Here is a 23572-nt window from a genome sequence, read left to right on the forward strand (position 1 = left end):
ACTCTGTGATCTTGGGCAAATGCTTTAACCCAGGCCAGCGCCTCATTTTCCTTAGCTGTAAAGTGGGACTAACGCTGCCCTATGATGTCAATGAAGGGTCTGCTATGTGAGAAGGGCTTAATAAAGGGTTATGTTTATTGGTGGTGGTGGCGTTCGTGTCACCCCCTCCTGTAGAAAGCACCCTGAGAGATGCTGACCTCTGAAAGGATGAGCTCACTGCAGCCCTCTCCCCTTCTAGCAAAGGACACGACGCTTTCCAGGCTGCCTTCATTTCAGCTAAATTTTATTTGTCGGATTTTTGACAGACGTCTAAATTATACATTGAATTTTCCACATGACCAAATACCACGTCCCTTCCTTTGATTATCATTTTCAAAAGAGACTAAAAAAAAAAAAAGAAAACTTTTCGATGGAGCAGACTGAACCCTGAAACCACATGGAGTGCAGAGCTAAAAATAAAAGGAAGTAAGAACTGGCCCCTGAGAAGGAAAGAGAAATCAAAGCAAACTCTGACGGGAATCAAGGGACGAGTCCTGGCGAGGGTGACATGGTGTCACCCCTGGGCCAGGCCGGATAAGGAGCGGCCGACAGCGAGGGTGGGGCCCAGAGTGGCGCAAAAATAGCCACGGCTTTAGCCCAGAGGGGAATAAAAGAAATTTGTTAGAAGCCAGGAGAGAAAGAAGTGAGCGGGAGGGAGGGAGGGGGCAGGACCGCGTCCTTCCCGCAGTTTGGGAGCTGCGGACCTTAACCCTGGCACATCTCTACCCGCCAGCATAATCTCTGACTTTCAGCTGTGCGCCGACATGTTCCCCAGCTCAGCCCACATCAATGACACCCTTGTTTCCATAGTAACCAAGGGAGAGTGAAGGGGAAAGGGTGTGCTGCCCTGGGCTCGGGGAAGCCAGCCAGAAGGAGCCGCACGGAGGAGGTTGGGAGGAGGGGAGGGGAAGGAGTTTTTCCCACAGCTGGTCTGAGCACACATCCTGGGGCCCCTGTCCCAGGCCTGGCCTGCCCTCTGGCCTCCACCCCTCTCCCCTCCCTCTGCACATTCAGATGCAGTCGTGCCCAGAGCCACTCACCACTGAGACTCCCTGGGAGTGGAAAGACCCAGCATCCCCCTTCTAGCTTACAATTCTGTCCTTCACGGTGGGGGGCCAGGGGCGGTGGCGGGGGAGTAGGGAGAGAGGAAAGGGGACTTTAGAAGCATTTTGTTTTTACAAATGCCTGCTTTCAAACTCAGCGATTTTCAGGCTCCTCTCATCTACCCTGTGAGCCCCGGGAGGGTTTGGTAGGGCTCAGAGGGAAGATGAAAGCCTGTGACATCCACAATGTCTCTGTGTCTTTAGCTGAAAAGCAAAGCTGAACATTCACAGAGGCTGTTATCAGACAAGGCAAGTGGCTTCTGCCTGCTGGCCGAGGCCCTGGGCGGGGGCCCCTTTCAAACAGTTCCCTAAGTTGGTGGTAAAAGGACAAAAATATTTCAGACCATCCACTGCTAGAGTCCAAGTTCCACATAGCTGTGTTTGCAAATTGCAGACCTCAAAGCAGGCATTTTGCCCCTCAGATAACATCCGTGCTGCACTATTCAGAGGGAAAAAACATTTTCACGTGCTAGAGCCATATTTGCAGCCAGATAGAAGGGGGATTTCTGGTCTCTTGTAATTCTGTTTTGCCTCCTTTCAAAGGCATCTGGGTAAGACAGACAAGCCTAAGGAGGCTGCAGGGAGCAGCAAGCTCACAGTGGTTTAAAAACCCTCACCTTTTGTTTTGCAAGTCCTCACAGGCCTGTCCACAGGTCTGTCCAGCCACCCCAGGGCACCTTTTCATGTCTGGCCTTGTTAATGACTTTCACCCCAGACCGCCTTTGAAGCGGGTCATGCCTCAGCCTCATGGGCACAACTTGGTCCAGAAAGGCTGGGAACTGAGGGCCAGGGGCCGGAGCAAACCCTGCTCACATGCCTTGGTGGGTTTGGGAAGGGCTGCCTCCCAGGATGTGAAAAGCAGCCGGCCAGGGACCCATCAGCCACTGGATGGTCTCTTATTCATTCTCTGAAAACCCTGGAGGCCAGATACCAGAACAGAGCTCGGTTGGGAAGCCATCTTCCCTTGTCTGAAGGTTGGCTCACCTTCCCTTGTCTGAAGCTGGGGACTTCTTACGGCTCAAAGAAACAAGCTCTTTTTGCAACACGGGGCAGGAGAAAGCTCCTGCCATTCCTCCCCGATCAATCAACAGAGGACACATTTTGCTGGAGAGAGGCTGAGGGGACCAGAACCTGGGGTGACTCTGGCTTCTCTGGGCAAGCCCCCCCAACCCTACCCAACCAAGCTCCTCCCGGCAGCAAGCGCTCTCCCCGTGAGCAGCCCACACCACCAAGTTGCCAGCACTGTAAAAATTGATCTATTCTGAAGATCGATCTGCCTGGCTTCTCTCAGTGGAGCAGGTTCATGGTAAAGCTGCATTTATTTTTGAAATCTGATAGCAGCGGCCTATTGTGATCATTTAAACATAGAATTCTTTGAGCTTTAGAAATCGCTTCTATGGGACGGCCGTGGAGAAGGCAGCTAATCTCGGAGTCGGCTGCTCACTGCTCCATTGAACTGGAGAAAGCCTGTTTACGCTAGCCTGAGCCCTCCATGTGAGGGCTTTTTAAAGACCTTGTAATTTTTCTGGAATTAAACCTCCCACCTCTCCTTACATTCCAGATGTCATTACAGTCAAAAGTGGTAAGTATTTGCTTCCCTGTGTGGCTGGCTGGGGGGCTGGGGACGGGGTATGTTTCTGTGGTGACTTGTCTGCAAGAAAGGCTTTTTTTTCCCCTTTCCAAAGGGTGAGGATTACATAGTCTCTTACCTGCATGACAAGATGGTTTAATCATCGGCTGTTCCTCACCTCCCCCTCCTCTCCCTGGCCCCTGCAGCTTCCCACCCAGACAGGCTGCAGCCCTGGTAATGGGTGATGGTAGAAATCACTGACCAGCAAGAGCAAATACTATCTTGGCTTCAAAACCACAGGGGAAAGTAAGGACAGGTCAGGAAATAAGTGACCACAGCCTAAGCTGCTGCTCCTCTTCCTCTCTCCCCCACCGTTTTTTTTTTTTCGAAAGAAAAAAGCCCACTGGAATTGTCTAAACTGCAATGCAATCTCTTGCTCATTTAAAAGATCTCATTTTCTAATCATGTGCTTTGAGACATTTAATACTATTTCAATTATGCAGAGGAAATAATATAATTCCTTTATTTGAAAAATGATACTGAACCTCAGAGATCAGTTAAATCTACGGCTGGAATGGGGATTCTTTTTAAATGGTGTTGCTCCTTCTCTTCATACAGCTGTAGCTGTACACAGATGGAAAAACATTTGGTCAGAAAGCAGCAAATTAGTGTTTTTCAGGACAGAATTCAGCTCCCGCAGCTCCCACATCTCCATTCGTCGAGATTTTATTTCTTCTTTGGGTTGACATGTTTGCAGACCCAGTTCATGCCGTCCTTTGAGGGAAATGGGTAGAGAGGCAGTGTTAGTTGTAAGAAAGGCACCACACACTCCAGCCCTCGAGGGGAAAGAGGATTCCGGGTCCGCCCTCCACAACCATGGGCTCAATGGTGCATGCCTGCCCCAGGGGCCCACCTGGGTGACCAGGGACAGTGACCTCCTAGGGAGGAGTGGGGAGGCCTCTGAGAGCTTGAAGGGAAACGGGAGGGGGAGTGTCAAGAGCCTGAACTTGAGATGGGTCCTCAGGAACTCCCTCTGAAAAAATAAACACATCTGCCTGGATCCCAGGCCTGATTGAGGAGCTATCAGGACAGATTCCAGCCATTTTTGGCTTTTTCTAAAAGCTGACCTTTGCTAGGGCATTAAATTCAATAATAAGCCACCCTTCTGGTACCCCGGTGTGTTTACAGTGTGACAGTGTACACTTAGGCTAAATTAAATTTCTTTTTGGAAAAACAAACCAACTGCAGTGCGCCTTACTAGACACACACTGGGGCAATGTGTATTCATTTCTCTCTGTGCAGCACCAGGGAAGGTTTAAAGGGGCCTGGCCTGGTTCTTGCAGCTTTAAGCAGTACCAAGCAGAGGGACTGGGGAGAAGGTTCCCTTAAAGGCACAGTAACCTTGAACGTGTCCTCTCTTAGAAGGCTGGAGGAGGACAGAGGTAAAATCCACACAATGTCTACGTACAACCACTTGGCAGGTGGCGTATCTTGTGGATGCCAGGCCCACCAGAGATGACCTCTTTTTCAACCCCCTTAGGAGCCATCCCTGAATGCTCACTCTTTCCCCAGAGTCTCTGTGACCCCCCGAGTTGTGTGGAATTCTCAGAAGTCCAAAACAAAATCAAAGGAGGCCTCTGCAAGGCACCCCCCTCTTTTTCCCCTGCTTCTGTCACACACGGACATCTCAGGGCATACATGACATTCAGAGCCCGGCATTTCCTGTGACCAGGGAGCTAGTCGTTGAACCTGAACAGCTGAGACAGCTTAAAGTAATAAATATCAGCTGACACCCTTGGCCATTCGGAGCATTAATCCCATAAACAATACATCACGGCAAAACAACCAGCAGGCATCCTATCTCCTGGCTAATCTGACCATAACCTGAATTTACAGTGATTAAAACTCCGCCAGTTGCCATCAGAGCACTTGGTTGGGAGAAGCAGAATATCTGATGGCTGTCCCAGAGCAGACCTTAGAGGAGGCTGGCCATGGCCCACTGCACAAAACCACACAGAGGTGGACAGCACCTGGCAGCGGCGGGGACCGGAGTTTGCGGGGGGATGGCGAGGTGAGAGAAGGTGGACTCCGATTACAACTGTGTTAGCTGCTTACTCTGAAAAGCTGAGGCCAATTTTAAGACCATTTTTATGAAAAGGATTAAAGAGAAGGATGTTTAATTTTAGGAGCTAATTGGTTTCCAGGAAAAAAAAAAAAAAAAGATCACCTGCCAGGAGACAAAAAAGATTTTACAAATAAAAGAGGGATGAATAAGATAACCATCTTCTCTTTGCCTTCGAAGGTGAATAGCTCAGCACTTACGTGGCACTTTCCATCTTTAGGAACCCGCACAAACACCATCAAAGGTGCGTACCTCAATATTTCCTGCTCTATAGAGAGCTGCACTATTTTATCAAATCATCTTCTTAGAGAAATCAAGAGCAGTGTTCCCACTGAATACTGTCTTCCCTCTTGTTTTATGGCTGATTATAGAGGGGGCTGGGCTTCTTTTATTGTATGTAACTCAACATGAATGCACTCAAAGAGATAGGAAAAATATTTACTCAGCTGCAGGAACCCAAGGCAGAATGTGGAGGGTGAGGGGCAGCTTTCTACTGGGTATCTGTTATGGAGGCCAAGGGGATTTAAATGGGGAGCCCTGCTGAGGGGCAGTGTCCTCCAGATGTGTGTGTTAGAGCCCCAGTCCTGCCAGCAGAGGGCGCTCAGAGGTCGGGCCCCACCAGCTGATCTGCTGGCCCCAGGGGGTTCCATAGCTGCTGCCTGCAACCCGGAGTGTGGGAAGCTGGGCAGACTTAACTCTGCTCTGGCTCGGGAAGGCTGCCCCATCTAAAGTGTTTGGAGGCTGGGGGTTTGTGCCTTTCCTGTTACTGCCCAGAGGAGAACCTGAACTGGAGCTGGGAGGTGTCAGGGAGGCAACAGTCAACAAGGATGTTACTTCTAAGGTGCCCACTGGTAAGGAAAGACTCCTGAGGGGAGGGTCCATGCCAGACTGGCTTGGGGTGGTGTTTACAGAACTTCACATGATGGCTGGCCTGCTTGCCTGCTAAGTTACTTCAGTCGTGTCTGACTCTTTGCAACCCTATGGACCATAGCCTGCCAGGCTCCTCTGTCCAGGGGATTCTCCAGACTTCTCCAGTATTCTCCAAAAATACTGGAATGGGTTGCCATGGTCCTCCTCCAGGGGATCTTCCCAACCCAGCAGCAGACACTTAATTGATATCTTTTAATCCCTGTAACAACCCTGTGAAGTAGGTACTTAGGGATGAGGAAATAGGGGCACAGAAGAATGCGTGGCAAAGGCGGGCTGTGAACCAGGTAATTTAGTTCCAGTGCCCGTGCTCGCGCACCCCTGACCATTTCTCAATGACTGTGGGCAAGTGCCGGGGAGGAGCTCTGTCTCAGGCTTAGGGAGAAGCTGCGCTTACCCTCAAGTTGGCAGAAGGAGCAACTGCAGTTTTTTTTCTTATGACTTTCAGCTGAACACAGGGGTATGAGATGGAACAGCCCCAGACAAGCACCCGGCGTGGCTCTGCTGCAGCTCTGAAGGTGCCAGAGGCTGGCCACTCACCTCTCAAGATTCCTAGGCTGCCACGTACTGATACTTGTGGACTCCTACATTTTTATCTCGCAGCATGATCCCAACACATTAACTCTCTGCAAGCCTGCCATCTCCAGCAGAATCTCTCTCTTTAGAGACAACATCATTGCAAAAGGAGGAACCTTAAATCAGCAGCCACATCACTCTGGCCTTAATTTAGCAAGGCTTTGATTTTCTTTTAAACAGATGACTGAGAAAAAGGTGATCGTTTACCTGAAGCAGGTTATTGCTCTGCTTCCAAAGAAGGAAATGAACTCGTAGCTTTGTTTAAGGGTTGAACCTTTACTGTCAACTGGTTTGACCAAATTTCTGCAAACTGGATCTCCCTCACAGGGCTGACCATCTCATGGTATAGTCCTCCCTTTTTGCCTCCACTGTACCTCCCCTCCGACCAACCTTGCTGAAACTGAATTTGAGTTGATTGGTTTCAATTCAATACTAGAGACTAAGGAGAGGCACTGAACCTCAAATACTGAGCTTTGTCTGGCCTCTTACAGAGGAAATAACTTCTACCATGTCATGGGATTATTCCCTACTAACCACTGGGAAAAATGGAAGGTGGCCCCTCACCACATGGGTGGAAACCTACTTGATCACAGATCTCTCCGTTTTGGGATTAAAGGCATGATGCCCTTTCTATGGGAAGAGAGCACCCCTCATACTCTGATCTCTCTGCAATGCATCCGTCACTGCTCAGTGGTAGGAAGGAAGCAGTGGCAGCCATGGTCGGGTGGGTCTGGTTGTTTAACGCCACGAGGACTACACCGTCACATCAGTAATTGCTCAGGCCCGTGCTGAGCAATGCAGCCTATTCCTTTGTGCCACTGGACCCCCAGGGTCAAGGAGCAGCTGGAGGCAGCATACATAAAATATTGCTTGCTATTAATACTTTTTCTGGTGACAAAAGGCACTGCCCCAGAGAGGTAGCAAAATTGCATGGCCCAAGCTTGCTTTCCTAGTCTACAGAGAGGGTTGAAAATTTAAAAATAAACCTGAGGTCTGACTTGCAGATAAGCAGTTCCATTCACCCTGGTAGTCAAAAATAACTGAACCAGGCCTAGAAAGAAGTTGTAAATATTATTTAAGAAAAATACTGAAATTCTGTTGGCATATTAAGGAAAAGGTTCCCTCAGATCAAGGAAAAAGAAACAAAAACAAGAACCTGGGCTAGTGAATGTTTAGAGTTCATCTGCAAGGCACTCTGAAGGACAGCTCACACGTCAGGACTCAGATGGCTGGAGGCCCTTTCTGTGAAGGTGAGAGCTCTGGGAGCCAGATTACGGCTCCTGCTCAGAGAAGGAAGACAGGACATGTGGGAGCGATGTGAAAAGAAGGTATGGATGTGAGGTGGGGGCATGGAGAGCGATACCCAGGAGGACCTTCTCCTAGCTTGAAGCTACTGGTGTAGGCAGATCTCTGTTATGACTAAGGTTAGAGCCCAGGTTGAAACTGCTGATCTCTGCTTTGAAAGGAAATTCTAAAGCAGTATAATTTTAATTACACACACACATACACACACACATGATGTTCTGGGGAGGCAGTGTCTTCAAACACCTGAAACTACCACTGCCAGGGAGAGCTGTGGTTTGGGACTCACATTCAGGTCTGCAGGTGGAAGAGGGACTGATTTCTCTACACCTTTCTATGGCTCTCAGCCAGATCCTTTGTTCACTATTTTCCAGACACCCAGGGAAAAGCAGAGAAGAGTCCCAGGGTTAGGTGTTGTTTACGAGAAGCCCTGGCAGCCCTGGATGCAGACAGAGGCTGCCCCATATTTGCAAGGGGGTCTGCCAGAGCGGGCCGTGGTTTTTCCCTCCTGGACACAGTTCAGTTTCTCTTCGCCCTGCCTTCATCTGCTTGACATAACTGGGTCTCTCTGACCACTCCTCTGGACTACGGGGCTCTCCCTGGCAGAGTTTCCAAGACTGATGCTCTCCTTCAGCTTTTAGTGCCCCTTACCTGCCTCTGCTCTCGACAGCTTCCCCTGAAAACCTGCTTTAATTACGTGATGGGCTGCCTCCTCATCACCATCAGTCAGGCAAACAAAGACCGGTTCCCAACTCTCTAGAAGCCCGCAAAAGCCAGTTTCCACATCCAGAGCCAGGGGCTGCCTGTCCTCCTTATAACAACTACACATATTTGCTATCAGGTAGAACGAGAACCTGAAATCCATCTCAGGAATCACTAACTTCCACAATCTTGAATCATGTGTTTAAGCTGCTCGGCTAAGGAGAAGTGAGCTCTCTGCCCGAGTGTCTCCTTACCTAGCAGATCTGTTCCCCTGACTCACCCACTTGAGGGCTATTTAGCAGCAGAGGACAGGTTTCGCAAATGCATTTGATCAGGCATACACATATATCTGGAACAGTAACAGAAATTCCAGGTTTTTTTTTTTTTTTTTACTTCTGTACATTTTCTTTCAGGGTCATTAGGGCTGTGGTACCAGTTGCTTGATCCACCATCACGACTAAGCATTTTGGCAGCTCTGCCCATTGCTGACCAGCTTTCAGGGGGACCATGGGTGGGAGGGTGGAATGGGAAGATGAGATAGGAAGTTAAGGAATTTTAAGTAACTTTTTCACAGAATCTCTGTCTGAAAATAAAGTCTTTCATTTTTAGGAATACTTAAAGCCTTAATTAGTACGAGTCATTAAAAGGCCTGCTCTTGAACTAAGCAATGCAGGGAAAAGAATTCTACGTGACTCTTTTTCAAGTGAAAAACAAGAAATTGGCTGAGTGGGCAAGAGCTTAGGTCAAAGGTATTACCTAATAGGGACATGGTCAGTCAGTGCCTCACAATGAATGTTGTATCCACAGAAAACTCCACGACCTTTCTCCAGTCCCCAAAGGTTGCCATTAAAGGACAATAGACAGCAGATTCCCTTCTTAATTAACATTTTTATTAAATAACCCATTTCAAATAATGGTTAAATTCTCTAAATTTATATCATTCTATTAACCATAATCTAATCTCATTAACCTTGAAATCCCAGTCTTAACTACCCAATTCTATACACCATGGTACTATCTACTAAACTAATTAAGTGACCTTCAAACTATTTCTCCTCCATATCAGATCATTATTTTTCTTGCTTATGGTTCTTTGCTGGATCTCTCGTGATCTCTCATTTCCTGTGAACCTAGTTGCTGAAGGTCCCTGACCTGGGAAGAACTTTCTAACAAAATCAAACCATACAGGACTGTCTGACTTGATTCCTGCCTGCCCCCACCCCCTATCCAGTAGCTCATGCCTCTTTCCCAGCCTGACGATCCTGTGGCTTAAAGGGAACTCCATTTCTATGGCAGTTCGACAGCTGGGAGCAGGGAGTCCATTCTCATCTCTGCCTAGCCAGGGAGGGAGGGGTGGAGGCTGGAAGGATAACAACCACCACGGCCTCCCACCTCCTCTGAGGAAGCACCCTTGGCCTGAATGCCGCTCCTCTAAAGACTGATTCGAGGGGACCCTAGTTCCTCCTTTTCATATCTCTAAGGCTGGCTGAAGAAACAAGAGCCTCACTGCTAATTCCAGCTTTGGTTTTTCTTCCTTTTGACACTCTGGCCAAGTGAAAAAAGATCACAGAGCTGTAAATTCCCACTTTCTTAGGAGTATGCTTACAAAAGGTATTTCTTTTCTTAAGCTCCACCTTTAGAGTCCCCAGACGCAAGATCCTCTACTTTCTATATTTGGGCTCTAAACAATTTCAGAGAGGCATAGTCCTCTTGCTGAAGTGGTCTGTACAAACACAAGAAAGCTGTTTCTTTTCCTGGGCCTTACCCTCACCAAGATAACCCTAGGCCCCATGAGCGCCATCTTATGCACAATTGAGAGAAATACTTTAGGTAAAACTTGATTTTTGTTTAAAAGTGAAAAGCTAAATAAAATGATCAGAATTTACCTATTCAAAAACATCCTAGGTTGTAAGACTTGTTGGACCAACTTGTAAATTAAGCTGAAAAATACCCAGTTAATTCAAAACCTGATAGATACATACAAGCATATATGTGACTGTAATTTTATAGAGGAGACCTGAGAAGAATAAAATTATTAATGACAGTTTCATTGCTGAGTGGGATTAGAGGAAATGAAAGAACTTTTTAGTTCTTAATTTTATGTAGTATTTTGATATGATTAACAATGAGAATATATTGCTTTACTTATTTATTTTTGAACACACTGTGGGGCTTGTGGGATCTTAGTTCCCTGATCAGGGATCAAACCTGGGCCCCCATATGGAGTCCTAACCACTGGACAGCCAGGGAATTCTCAAGAATATATTGCTTTATAACCACAATCTAGTGAGACTTAAACCTGCCACCTCCCCATACCTAAACCTCACAGAGACTCACAGAGCTCCTGCTTTCCTTTTGGGGACATAGCTGAAACAACCTCTGGCTACAACACACACACACACACACACACACACACACCCCCCAAGACATAGCTGAAACAACCTCTGGCTACAACACACACACACACACACACACACACACACACACCCCCCCAAGAGCTTCTGAGAGCAGGTATGGAAGGGTTTGGAGCAGGGGGCACCTGTCTTGTGCTAACTGGTCTAACACACACACACACACACACACACACACACACACCTGCTTTCCTTTTGGGGACATAGCTGAAACAACCTCTGGCTACAACACACACACACACACACACCCAAGAGCTTCTGAGAGCAGGTATGGAAGGGTTTGGAGCAGGGGGCACCTGTCTTGTGCTAACTGGTCTAACACACACACACACACACACACACACCCACACCCAAGAGCTTCTGAGAGCAGGTATGGAAGGGTTTGGAGCAGGGGGCACCTGTCTTGTGCTAACTGGTCTAACACACACACACACACACACACACACACACACACACACACCCAAGAGCTTCTGAGAGCAGGTATGGAAGGGTTTGGAGCAGGGGGCACCTGTCTTGTGCTAACTGGTCTAACACACACACACACACACACACACACCCAAGAGCTTCTGAGAGCAGGTATGGAAGGGTTTGGAGCAGGGGGCACCTGTCTTGTGCTAACTGGTCTAACACACACACACACACACACACACACCCCCACACCCAAGAGCTTCTGAGAGCAGGTATGGAAGGGTTTGGAGCAGGGGGCACCTGTCTTGTGCTAACTGGTCTAACACACACACACACACACACACACACACACACCCAAGAGCTTCTGAGAGCAGGTATGGAAGGGTTTGGAGCAGGGGGCACCTGTCTTGTGCTAACTGGTCTAACACACACACACACACACACACACACACACACACACACACCCAAGAGCTTCTGAGAGCAGGTATGGAAGGGTTTGGAGCAGGGGGCACCTGTCTTGTGCTAACTGGTCTAACACACACACACACACACACACACACACACACACACTGGTCTAACACACACACACACACACACACACACGAGCTTCTGAGAGCAGGTATGGAAGGGTTTGGAGCAGGGGGCACCTGTCTTGTGCTAACTGGTCTACCCTCAGATCCAGCGGCAAAGCACTGAAGGGGCCCTGGCAGTTTGTGTAACACAGAGGGAAAAAAACAGGCAGCGCACAGATGGAACAAGTGAGATAACTCTAGGAAGGGATTATTTGCTGGAGATAAAAGTGATCAAATTTGTCAAATATCTGCAGGGAAAGGGAAGAAGAGTGTTCAGAGGCAAATGGAAAGAGGCTGCCGGACAACGATGGAGAACCAAACCAAGATCATAGTAAAGCAAACTGGCCACACCACCAGAGACACATGCCCTACGGCGATGAGGGGAGACACCATCTCTCTAGATGCGGGTGCTCCCTCACAGCACCCTGGAGCGGTACTGTCCCGTTCTCACGGTACTGGGTCACCACCCTGGCAGGTATACCAGATGTTGAAAATGAGACTTATGGGGCATGCTGGGGGCTTCAGAATCAAGAAGCGATCCTACAGGGCTGACTCCAAGGGTTGACTGGTTTGAGGCTGCTTGGTAGGAAGCATTGGAGCTGCAACTGTTGATCATTCTTTGAGGATACTGCCTCTCTGGTGTCTGGGTTACCATTGTGTTCTGTCCCAAATTAATATCAAATGAAGGGAAGCCTGCTCTTCTGGTACACAGTTCTTGGTGTAAAGCGTAAGGCTTTTAGGCGGCAGAAGCCTCCCTGTGGGACACCAACCCAAAGCAGCAGGAAATAGACACCAACCCTGACAGCAGTGGAGACAGCCAACAGAAAAAAACAAAACACTTCTAGGATAACTAGTGTGTGGTTGATGGCTCTGTTACCTTGAGAGTGCAAGGTAACAGGGCACTGGTATTAGCATCCATAATACCAGATGCAACACAAAACCCTCAACCCAGTCATCAGAGAATCCTAGAGTTGGGAAAGCATTTTTGAAATCTTCTGTTCCGACCTCCTCCCCAGTGGGGCAGCCTGTTGCTTGTGTGGGGTCGTTTATCTCTGGCTTTCCTGGACCAGTTAATGATAACAGATTGGTTGCTGAGGAGGAAAGAATCAGACGCCTCCAGGCCCTCCACATCCTGGAATGGTTCATCTGCCCATCAAAGGCTATTTGTTTCATATCTTTTTCTATCTAGATCGTGCAACCAATGAGACAGGCTACCTTGGTTGCCAGGTGACCGAGCCCTCCGGTAACCTCACCTGAACGCCCTCTCCCGTGAGAGCGGAGCAAGACTGGATCTGCCAGAACCGGTCGCGGACGGTGTGCAGGTTCAGCCCTTCTGCAATTTCAGAGGCAGGGGCTGCTGTCAGCAGATCCTGCTTATTAGCAAAGATGAGCACGGGCACACAACTTAGCTTTTCTTCCTCCAGTAATTCAGCTAGTTCCTGGATCATTTGGGGAATAGATGGGGAAGGGGGAGGACGAAATCTAGATTTAACCATGCACTTCTAATTGAAACTAAATAAAAGTTAAGCTGATCAACTAGCAACTTTCAAGGGCAGTGGTTCTCAAACTTGAGCATGTGGAAGAATCCCCTGGCAGATTCCTGGGCCCACCCCAAAGATGCTGACTTTGGAGTCTAAGCTAGGGCCCAGGAATCTGCATATGCTCCTACTAATAAGGTAGTTCTGTTATAGGGGGATTCATAAATCATACTTAGAGAAACTCAAGGGAGAACAAAAGTTGTGGTTAGACATTTAAAACTTACCCAAGGTTATTATATGCAAATAACTTTCAATGCATATGTATACACACATATACATATGTATATATGTAGGTATATATACAGATACATATATATTTTTAAAAACTTGAATAAAAATGACAGTTGCTTTACAGACTATAATTCTGATTCATCAATCTCTATCTCCAAAACATGCATGCGTGTGCATTACACTTCCTTAAACCCACATCCTAAAGTAACTGCATTAGTCTATCTGACAAGGTCTCTGAGTTTTAGGTGATTGTTTGGGATCTAAACTGTAAATTCTGTCTGCAGCAAGTCCAGGAGAAGGTATACACTTACCTAAAAGCCAGGACCCACCCCTTCTCCCCTCGACCCACATTTTAGCCACTTAAAACACTGGAGCTGTCAGAGAGAACTAGATGGTTTGACGGGCAGATCCCTGTCTGACACCTTTCAGCCCCAAGTTCACGTGTAGCGCTGGTTCACATGAGTGATGGTCCAGAAATCATCAAGGTATGGAAGGGAGAGGGGCTGTCTCCAGGCGAGTTCTCAAACTAATTTCCAAGGAAAAGGAACCTAAATGTGGGGACTTCTACCTTTGGAAGGCCACGTGTGGTAGTTTAGGTCACCGGCCAAGGGCTGTACTAAAATGTAAAAATATAAGCACGCTTCCCCAAAGACGTCCATGTTACTGCTCACTTATTATCAGTGTACTAAGCCTGGGTAAAATGGTCTATATCCGCTGCATCTCTATGTAAAATTGTATTTGCTAATTGTATCATGTAATCACACTGACATGCACCCTGCACTGGAAGCAATATTCAAAGTATACCTATCTCTTGGCTTGAAAAGAAGAGCAGCTTAGTCTTGGCTTGCCATTTCTTCCCATATCTTCTAATTTGTCCAAGTTACCCTCGGATCAATTAAGTTGGTATTGAAAAAAATGCACATAGAAATGGTAGGTGAACTGTCCTTTGGGTTCATTTCTCTGTGGCTTGGGAAGAAACCTGGAGAGCTTTTGCACATGGTGGTAAGTTCCATTTGCTTATATCTTGTTTATTTAATTTGATTAAAACTAAAAGCCTTTAAACGAAAAATTGTTTAAAGAATTCTCTAACTAATTTCTTTTTAGGCAAGTGGTATTTTGCCTGCTTGCCAGAATGACTGTCTTGTTTAAACTGCAGAGGTTAAACAAAAAATACTTTTCCTCACTCTTATACATTTACAAAGTGGATTAATGAATACCCAATTGTTTGGGAAATATCTCAACAGAACAATTATTTACCTGACCTGTCTCTTCAAATCTTTTTCTGTCTGCGCTGTCAATTACATATATCTGTAAAGTGAAAGAAGAAGGTTATTTCAATGAGCAGATATGGAAAAAGACAGGGCAGTACATATATCTGTAAAGTGAAAGAAGGTTACTTCAATGAGCAGATATGGAAAAAGACAGGGCAGTTTCTAGCGAAGGAGCAGATGATTCCTCATCGGCAGAGTTCATGTTAGCACAGCATACAGAAACTGAGCTGGTCACTCGTGTCAACAATGGACACAAAATAAACTGATTAATTAATTAATTAATTAAGACGCCCAGAAGACACCTCCGGCAAAGCTCCAAAGTAAGAAGTAAGGTGAGCCAAGCAGGATAAAAATAGCTACATTTAATGGGAATTCACTAAGCATTCTCTATCCTAGATTTACTCTCTTAATCCTCATTATCACTTCATGAGATAGATTTCATTTTTTTAAATATCTATTTTTATTTATTTGTCTATGCCAGGTCTACGTGTATTGTGAAATGTGGGATCTTTAGTTGCAACATGCAAACTCTTAGTTGCAGCATTTAGGATCTAGTTCCTTGACTAGGGAAATGAACCTGAGGCCCCTGCATTGGGAGCATGGAGTCTTTTTTGTTTTTTGTAAAGCGTGGCGTCTTAATCACTCAGCCAACCAGAGAAGTCTCTAGATTTCATTTTTTTTTTTTTTCAAAAAGCACGCAAAGGATTTATTTGCTAGTCAAAGCTGTTCACAGAACCAAACAGGGACTACAAATTAAGTTTTTCCAAGGAGCTTCGCCTTAGTGAAGTTAGTTGATTCTGTAGGCAGAAACAGGTTAACAGAGGACATTTACACCTTGGGAAAATATATCACTGATGAGGCGTCCCTATATTTAATTATTTTAATGTGCATGTGACACTGTTAAGAAATAACCACAGAATTCTTCAAAACTTGTACACATCCACGCGTGTGTGCTCAGTTGCTAAGTTGTGTCCGACTCTTTTGCAACCCCATGGACTGTAGCCCACCACGCTCCCCTGTCCATGGGATTTTCCAGGCAAGAATACTGGAGTGGGTTGCCATTTCCTTCTCCATCTAGATTTCATTTTTATCCCATTTTATACATAAATAAACATAAGCCGAAAGAAGTTAAGTAACTTGGCCCAAGTCACGTCTAGTACTTGACAGAAAGGAGATTCAAACTCAGGCATACGTGACAACAAAGTACCCAGTTTTTTTAAAAAATGACTTATTTGGGTGGGCCACATTTTAGTTGCGGAATTTTGACTTGAAGCATGTGCAACCTTTAGTTGAGGCATGCAAATTCTTAGTTGCAGCATGTGGGATCTAGCTCCCTGACCAGGGATGAAACCCCGGGCCCCTTGCATTGGGAGCATGGAGTCTTTGCGACTGGACCACCAGGGAAGTCCCCTCAGTTGTTCTTAAACATTCAGCTATTTATTCTGTGTCCCAAAAAGGAAGGGATGGTGCTTGGAGACATTTATAAATCCTGTAGTGCTCGAACGTCATCCTTGTGGAAGTACTATTTTGATTATGAACTGTAAGCTGTCTTCAGGTTCCAGTGACGTCCCTCTCATTCCTACCTTCAGAGGCTGGGAGGTTAAGATCAAATACTGGAAACAGCAGGTGTAGAGGCTTTGCCAGAGTAAGAGAAGTTTTGTGATTTATTATAAATTACAAATCCCAAGCTTTCTCTCCCATCACTGTATTTTATTTCTTGCATAAATAACATTGATATAACAATAAGGGAAATTAGGTAAGATCAAAAAAGAAAGAAAAATTACCTATAGTTACAGAACCCAAGAACATTTATTATTTTAATTTCCTATGAAAGTTCCCTTCTAATTCTTCTTCATATGGAAATTTAAGAAGAAAATCAGGTATATAATTTTGTAGTCCTTTTTAAAATCAGTGTATTAAATGTTCTCCCAGTTGCTAATCTTAAAAATTATCAAAATTTCAAACTCTCTCTAAGAAAGTTAGAATTGTTATTAAACTAACGGTATAATGGAAACATCCTTTTAAAATAACATATTCATTTAAAAACACAATGAAAAACAATCTTCAGCTCCCACCTTTACGAGGCTTATAATTCTGTGCTACTCTGAAAACTTGCACTCTCTTGAAAGAAAAAAAAATTAAAATTCCTTTGCTTAAGTTATTGTTGTTTAGTTGCTAAGTCGTGCCCGACTCTTTGCAACCCCATGGACTGCCAGGCTGCACTGTCATTTAGAGTCGCTAGTGTTAAACATTATACCAGGAACCAGGTTCAGCCTTTTCTCTGAAGACTACCCTATGTTTCCACTTGTGTTTCCTTCAGGGAGAATCACAGGAAGAGGAAGGATGGATGTGTTTGGTCTCAGTACTTATTTGTGGTCTTATTATTGTTATTGTTAATATTACTCTGACTCAATGTCAATGCATACCACAGAGATACAAAATTTGATACTGTGTGGTAATTCACTTTGCAGAACATGCTGGTAGCTTATTTTTCCACTGGTGTGTCTCACATTTTCAAAGTAGCACACACAGTAGAAACACAGATGTAGAAAGAAGGAATGCAATGGGAGAGTGAACCTCAATACAAAAGATCTGATTAGAACTACTTGGGAGTCTAGAGTGGATTAAAATGATATTCACTCAGGCAAGAGAAGGAGATGATGTCTGGGAGGGAAAAAGGGTCAGGTGATGCCTAGGAGGGCGATCTGGGCTCAGGTTACAAAGCAGGAAAACATGTGCTTGGGGGCAAAAGGTATGAGTAAAAAGGTAACAGTAGAAGAGGCTGAAAATACAACTAAAGATACAGTTAATGGGAATTCACTGGTGGTCTGGGGGTTAGGATTCAAGGCTTTCACTGCCTGGGCCTAGGTTCAATTTCTGGTCAGGGAACTAAGATCTCCCAAGCTGTGCAGCGAGGCCAAAAAAACCCAAAAAGATAGTTAAGAAATCAGTGTTTGGAACTTCCCTGGTGGTCCAGTATCTAAGATTCTGCACTTCCAAAGCAGGGCGTCTGGGTTCGATCCCTGGTCAGAGAACTAGCTCCCACATGCTGCAACTAAGAGTTTGCATGCCAAAACTAAGACCTGATGCAGTCAAATAAATAAATAAACTTCAAAAAAAAAAATCAATGTTTGATAAGATTAAAAACAGATGGGAGAGAATAATCAGAAACTAAAAGAGAGTTTTAACAGTAGACAAAGAAAGATGACCAGTCAAATACCAAAGAATTCAGAGGCTTAAAGTCAACAAGAAGGAAGTTTTAACTTTTAATTATTTGCTAAATTACTTGCTGGGCTTCCCTGATAGCTCAGTTGGTAAAGAATCCACCTGAAATGCAAGAGAACCCAGTTTGATTCCTGGGTTGGGAAGATCCCCTGAAGAAGGGAAAGGCTACCCATTCCAGTATTCTGGCCTGGAGAACTCCATGGACTGTATATAGTCCATGGGGTTGCAGAGTCGGAAATGACTGAGCGACTTTCATTTTCAAATTACTTGCTATTTATAGCTTTGACATGAAATTTCACAAAAACATTTTCATTAAAAGATTCCAAAGGAGGATTTTCCTAAGCTGTACATAAATTTTCCCTATCATTTAGCATTTTTCTTACATAACTTTTATGAAATTTGAAAACTACCATACCATAATTCCAGGAGGAAGGCTATAAAACACTGCCCCACTTATTAAAAGGGCCAAGTGAAAAAGTCATAAGCACAAGCCCATCTCGTGATCCTACAAATCTGTTTTTCTGTGCTGGCACATGCCTCTCCTCCTGGTAACCCCCTCCCCAGCGCTGCCCAGTTTCTTCACGCAAGTATCTGTTTCTGGTCAATAGCTAAGGATAAGTGTTATCCGGATAACTGTTCAGTCGTGTCCGACGCTTTGCGACCCGGTGGACAGAGGCATCTCTGTTCCTGGGATTCTCCAGGCAAGAATACTGGAGTGGGTTGCCATTCCCTTTTCAGGGGGTCTTCTCTGACTCAGGGATTGAATCCAGGTCTCCTGCACTGCAGGGAGATTCTTTACCGTCTGAGCCACCAAGGAGGCTTCCCGCTCTGGTTAAGAACAGCCTTTTTTTCTTCCTTTCTTTTTCTCATTAATAACATAGGTGTTAAAAGAAAAAAATAACATAGGTGTTGAACCAGTCATGCAAAATATATATGTATATATATTTAAATTTAATCCAAAAACAGATAATCAAAAAACAGTATCAGAGAAAGTTAAATACAGTGCTTTTAATTGATCTTATAAAACTCTATGGATCTTCAAAAATTGCCATAAACCTACTCCAAAACTGATAATCCATGGCACTCAGAATGAGAATGATGCTTTAAGCAAAGCCAATTCACATCTTCATTGGCAACGGCTTTGACATTTTTATTTGGTTGAGGGAAGACCACCTAGAGGAAAAGATTTTCTTCTGGATGGAAGTTCAGCCAACTCTGCATTATCTGGAGACTGATTATCCAGCATGTGAATGGAGGGCTCTGTGTTTCTCCTCTTGCTTCTGGGCCTCCTCCCTCCTGCTGCCACCTTTTGGCCAATTTATTGCTCCTGAGTATTTTTCCACCAGAGGGGTAGGCAGAGACAAGAAGACATGACACTAAAAAGTGTGGCTTTTTATTGAGCACAATAAAAAAGTCTAAGCAAAAGTCTAAGAGGAGGTTGAACCTGACTGACAAGGAAGTTTTCTGGATAATCTGTGGTTTTCAGTTATGTGTGCTCTAGTAGTACTGACGCTCAAAGTGTGAATGATGTGATGGAGATAATAAAAGAGACGGTTGTGGAGCTCTATCTCACTTGATGTCATTTGGATATGGAAATGATGACAAATTTTATAAACTATGTTGTGTTTAAACATAAGACTAGTAATGATAAAGTAAATGGAGTTTGGTAGTAATATTAACATATACCTTGAAAAAAAGTGATGTACTTTTAATCTATCAAAAGGCCGTTATTTCCTGGCATGAGAGAAAGGGAAGGCATCCTACACCCTCCTTTCTGTCATACCTCAGGGTTAATTTCTTAGTCACTTCCCGCAAATTAATAAAGCTAAAGTCAGATGTTCTCTCAGTGTCATCATTCCTGAGAATAACTCTGTACTTTCAGGAGTTGCTCTGATTCTTTCAAACCTCTAGAGAAACATACAATGTTCTAAAGTGGGAGTTGGCACTCTTTCTGTAAGGGGTTAGGTAGTAAATATTTTCAGCTTTGTGGCCCATACAACCTCTTACAACTATTGAACTTTGCTACTGCAGTGCAAAGGCAACCATAAAAAGTATGTAAAAAAAAAAAAAAAAGAGGATGTGGCTGTGTTCTAAGAACTTTATGGGCACTGAAATTTGAATTTCATATCATTTTCAAGTGTCATGAAATCTTATTCTTCTTTTGATTTTTTTCCCCAATAATTTAAAATGTGAAAACCATTCTTAGCTCACGAGCTATACAATGACAAGAGGCAGGCTGGATCAGTTTGTCGACACCTGCTCTAAAGCAAGAATCTATTATGGCACTCTAGAAAGAATTGAAAAGAGTTAACCAGGCAACGAAATGTGTCAAGCCTCAACCCTGGTCTTCTAGGCAGCGTGGAGTCTAGGATAATAGGTCTTTTCAACCAACAGTGGAAGACTATTAAATACAGACAACCAACCAATAAAACCCATCACCACTGCCACTCCAAGCTGCTACAAAACGGGCAGACAGGCTAAGAGTCACACGGCCTTAGAATCTAACCCTGGGGACTCAGCTGCTCCTCAAGACTTGTTTAATCTCAAACGACACTGGAAAATAACAAAAGGTTTGACTCTGAATCCAAAATATTGTCAGATATGGCAGTGCAGTATACCTGGAGAAAGCTCCTGTAGGGTTATTCTGAACTGATTTTATGATAATTCCCAGATGCTCTCTCTCAGCTAATGGGGAGTGCAGAATCCAAGGTCATATCACAACTCCCTTGCAGTTTATCCTCAAGGTGTTAGAATGATTTAAAGTTACCCTGACCTAGAAGTTTCTGAGATCTCTTCATGGAGCCTTACAGACATTAACGTCCTCATATACAGCTCTTATTTGGACATTTCTTTCAAAGTACCTAATGGAGCAGGTGAACAGATAGAACTGAGATTTCTCTCAATCACCTGCTGTTCCCCTACTCTTGACTCAAAAAAGCAAGACAATCTATAGCTTTTTCTTCCCTCCAGTTTTCTTGTGATATGATTGGCATAGAGCACTCTTTAAGGTGTATGGTATAATGATTTAACTTGAATCTATAGCTTTTTTTTTACTAGCCTTATATCCTGCAAACTTGCCACAATCACTTATTAGTTCCAGGAGTTTCCTTGTTGATTTTTGGGATTTGACAGACTGAATGTTTAGTTTTTCTAACATGTAGTTTCGTATAACAATTTAAAGGCTGATTTCTACACACCAGGTATTTGTAAGTGAAATAATATGATGGCTTGTATTTGATTTAAAATACTTAAAAAAATAAAGTGGTGATAGGGGAGATGAAACAAGATTATCAAAAGTGAAATTAAGGAAGCTGAAGGATGGGGTTTCATTACTCATTTGACCTCTACATAAATTTGAAAATTTCTAAAATGATATTTCAAAGCCAAACACATTATTTGAGATTACAGAAGAAGTCTCTGTATTAAAAGGGAAAATTTTTCTTTTCCCCCCAACATTTCTCTTCTGTTTTCCTAGAAGGTATACAATACATTTTGGAAGAATAGTTGGCTGAACAGATGGATAAATGGATGGATGGACATGTCTCATCTTCTTCTTATCCATTTAAATCTTCAACTTGGCACCAGGAATATACTGGAACTTACCTTCATCACAGGCCAGAAATATGATGAGCCTTTGTGATGCCCATCTCAGTACCTCAACTGTGTTTACTGATTTGATGATAGTTCAACTTTATATTTTGGTATTATTTCCCATTTAAGAATTAGGAATAATAAATGAAATTGCCATTTCTCATAAACCCTCTGTGAAGCAGATGCTCCATCCAGTTCACAGAATTAATAAGCCCCCGGACTTGACCACAATGATACAGAACCTCAGAACCTGAGAGCTGAAAGGGAATTTAGAAGTTATAGACCTCCACATTCTACCTAATGTCGGAATCCATCTATAATGATGATCCATTTCATTTATTTGGTACTTTTCTAAGCACTGGGGATATAACAGCTGGGGAGAAAAAAGGCAAAGTTCCTGTCTTCATGGAGCTTACATTCCAGTGGGGGAGAAAGGTAATATATAAAGATGTGTTTGAGGTGAGGGACTATACCATGAGAATATCTAAGGAAAAAGAATTCTACCATTGGAAACAGTGATGACAAAGGCCCGGAGGTGGGAGCATGCCTGTCTTCTAGGAATGGCAAGGAGGCCAGTGTGGCTGGTACCAGGTGAGAGGGGAAGAGAAGCCAGCAGCTGGGGGGCTTTGTGGGCCACTGCAAGAACTTTGGCTTCTACTCTGTGCTGGGAAGCATGTTTTGACAGGATCACTACAGCTATGGTGTTGAGGAGAGACTTCGGGGAGACAAAGCAGAACTTAGGAAACTAATTAGAATGAAACTGCAACAACCATTGCATGTTAGCAGTGGAGGTGGAGAGAAGTGGGCAGATTCTAGAAATGCTCTGAAGGGAGAACTGACAGGTTTGGCTGACAGAGCAGATGCAGGGAGTGACAGGAAAAGGGGCCCAGGGTGAGCCCACTGTTTGGGGTGAATGGGACTGCCGTTCACTGAGAAGACTGGAGGAGAAGCAGGTTTGGGGAACGGGTGGATGAAGATAGGAATTTGGCTTTCGACACACTGAGACTGAAGGGAATTACTAGCCACTGGTGTGCAGATGTCAAATAGTTAGCTGGCTGTATATGATACTGAGTTGCGGGTTGGAGAGAATAGTTTGGGACTCACCAGCACGTAGGTGGTGATTCACACCTTGGAAGTGGATGAGGTCACCTAAGCTGAGACTTAGAGAAGAAAAGCACAGGCCTGAACTTGGGCACTCCAACATTTGGAGGTTAGGAGATAAGGAAAAGACAGCGATGGAGATCGAGGAGGGGTAGCAGTGGGTGTCAGAGGATGAGATGGCTGGACGGCATCACAGTGAAATGAATATGAACTTGTGCAAACTCTGGGAGATGGTGAGGGACAGGGAGGCCTGGCGTGCTGCAGTCCATGGGGTTGAAAAGAGTCAGACATGACTGGGCAGCTGAACAATAGCAGCAAGCCAGTGAGACAGGTGAAAAACCAAGACAGAATGGAATTCTGGAAGCCAAGGAAAGACAGTGCTTCAAGGACAGCATTCCAGCTCTGTTTCATGGGTTGACAGTTCAAGTGAGATAAGCAATGAAACCTGAACATGGGACTCGACGCTAAGGATTCTCAGTGAGCCTGAATGGAGGGTTCCGAGTGCCTGCAGGGAGAGGAAGTGAAGACAGAGAGCACAGAAAACTCTTTCAAGGAGTTTGTTATAAAGAGAGGCTGAGGAATGGGACAGTATCTGGAGGGGGGATATACAGGAAGACGAGTTCTTTGTTTTAAACAAGAGCAACTACAGGATGTGTGCACACTGATAGGAGTGAGCCAGTAGAAAGAGACCCATTAGGAAGCAGTCTTACAGAGGGAAGCTGTCTGAGATGCAAGGCGAGTTCTATTGACTCTGAGGATATCAATGTGTTTTGCAGCTTATTGTCCCTCATCATAATTAAATTCAAGCTTTCAGTCAGAGGTCAATGGAAATATTATGTAACATTTTTTCCTACCCAAGCTCACAAGAGGCCCTGGTTTTAGG

At 44.7% G+C, this 23572-nt stretch overlaps 1 protein-coding gene across 1 annotated transcript in view; it reads right to left on the reverse strand.

The window, feature by feature from the left end:
- Nucleotides 1-3207: 3207 nt before the first annotated feature.
- Nucleotides 3208-23572, reverse strand: part of ARL3 (ADP ribosylation factor like GTPase 3) — a 30665-nt gene continuing 10300 nt past the window's right edge. The window contains exons 4-6 of the mRNA XM_061162492.1: nt 14759-14809; nt 12986-13171; nt 3208-3486 (exon numbers count right to left, since the gene is read on the reverse strand). Coding sequence (XP_061018475.1) covers nt 3439-3486; nt 12986-13171; nt 14759-14809 — 285 coding nt within the window. The 3' untranslated portion in view covers nt 3208-3438. The remainder of the gene's footprint in view (nt 3487-12985; nt 13172-14758; nt 14810-23572) is intronic.

Source organism: Dama dama, chromosome 15 (assembly GCF_033118175.1).
Source record: "Dama dama isolate Ldn47 chromosome 15, ASM3311817v1, whole genome shotgun sequence".
Taxonomy (NCBI): domain Eukaryota; kingdom Metazoa; phylum Chordata; class Mammalia; order Artiodactyla; family Cervidae; genus Dama; species Dama dama.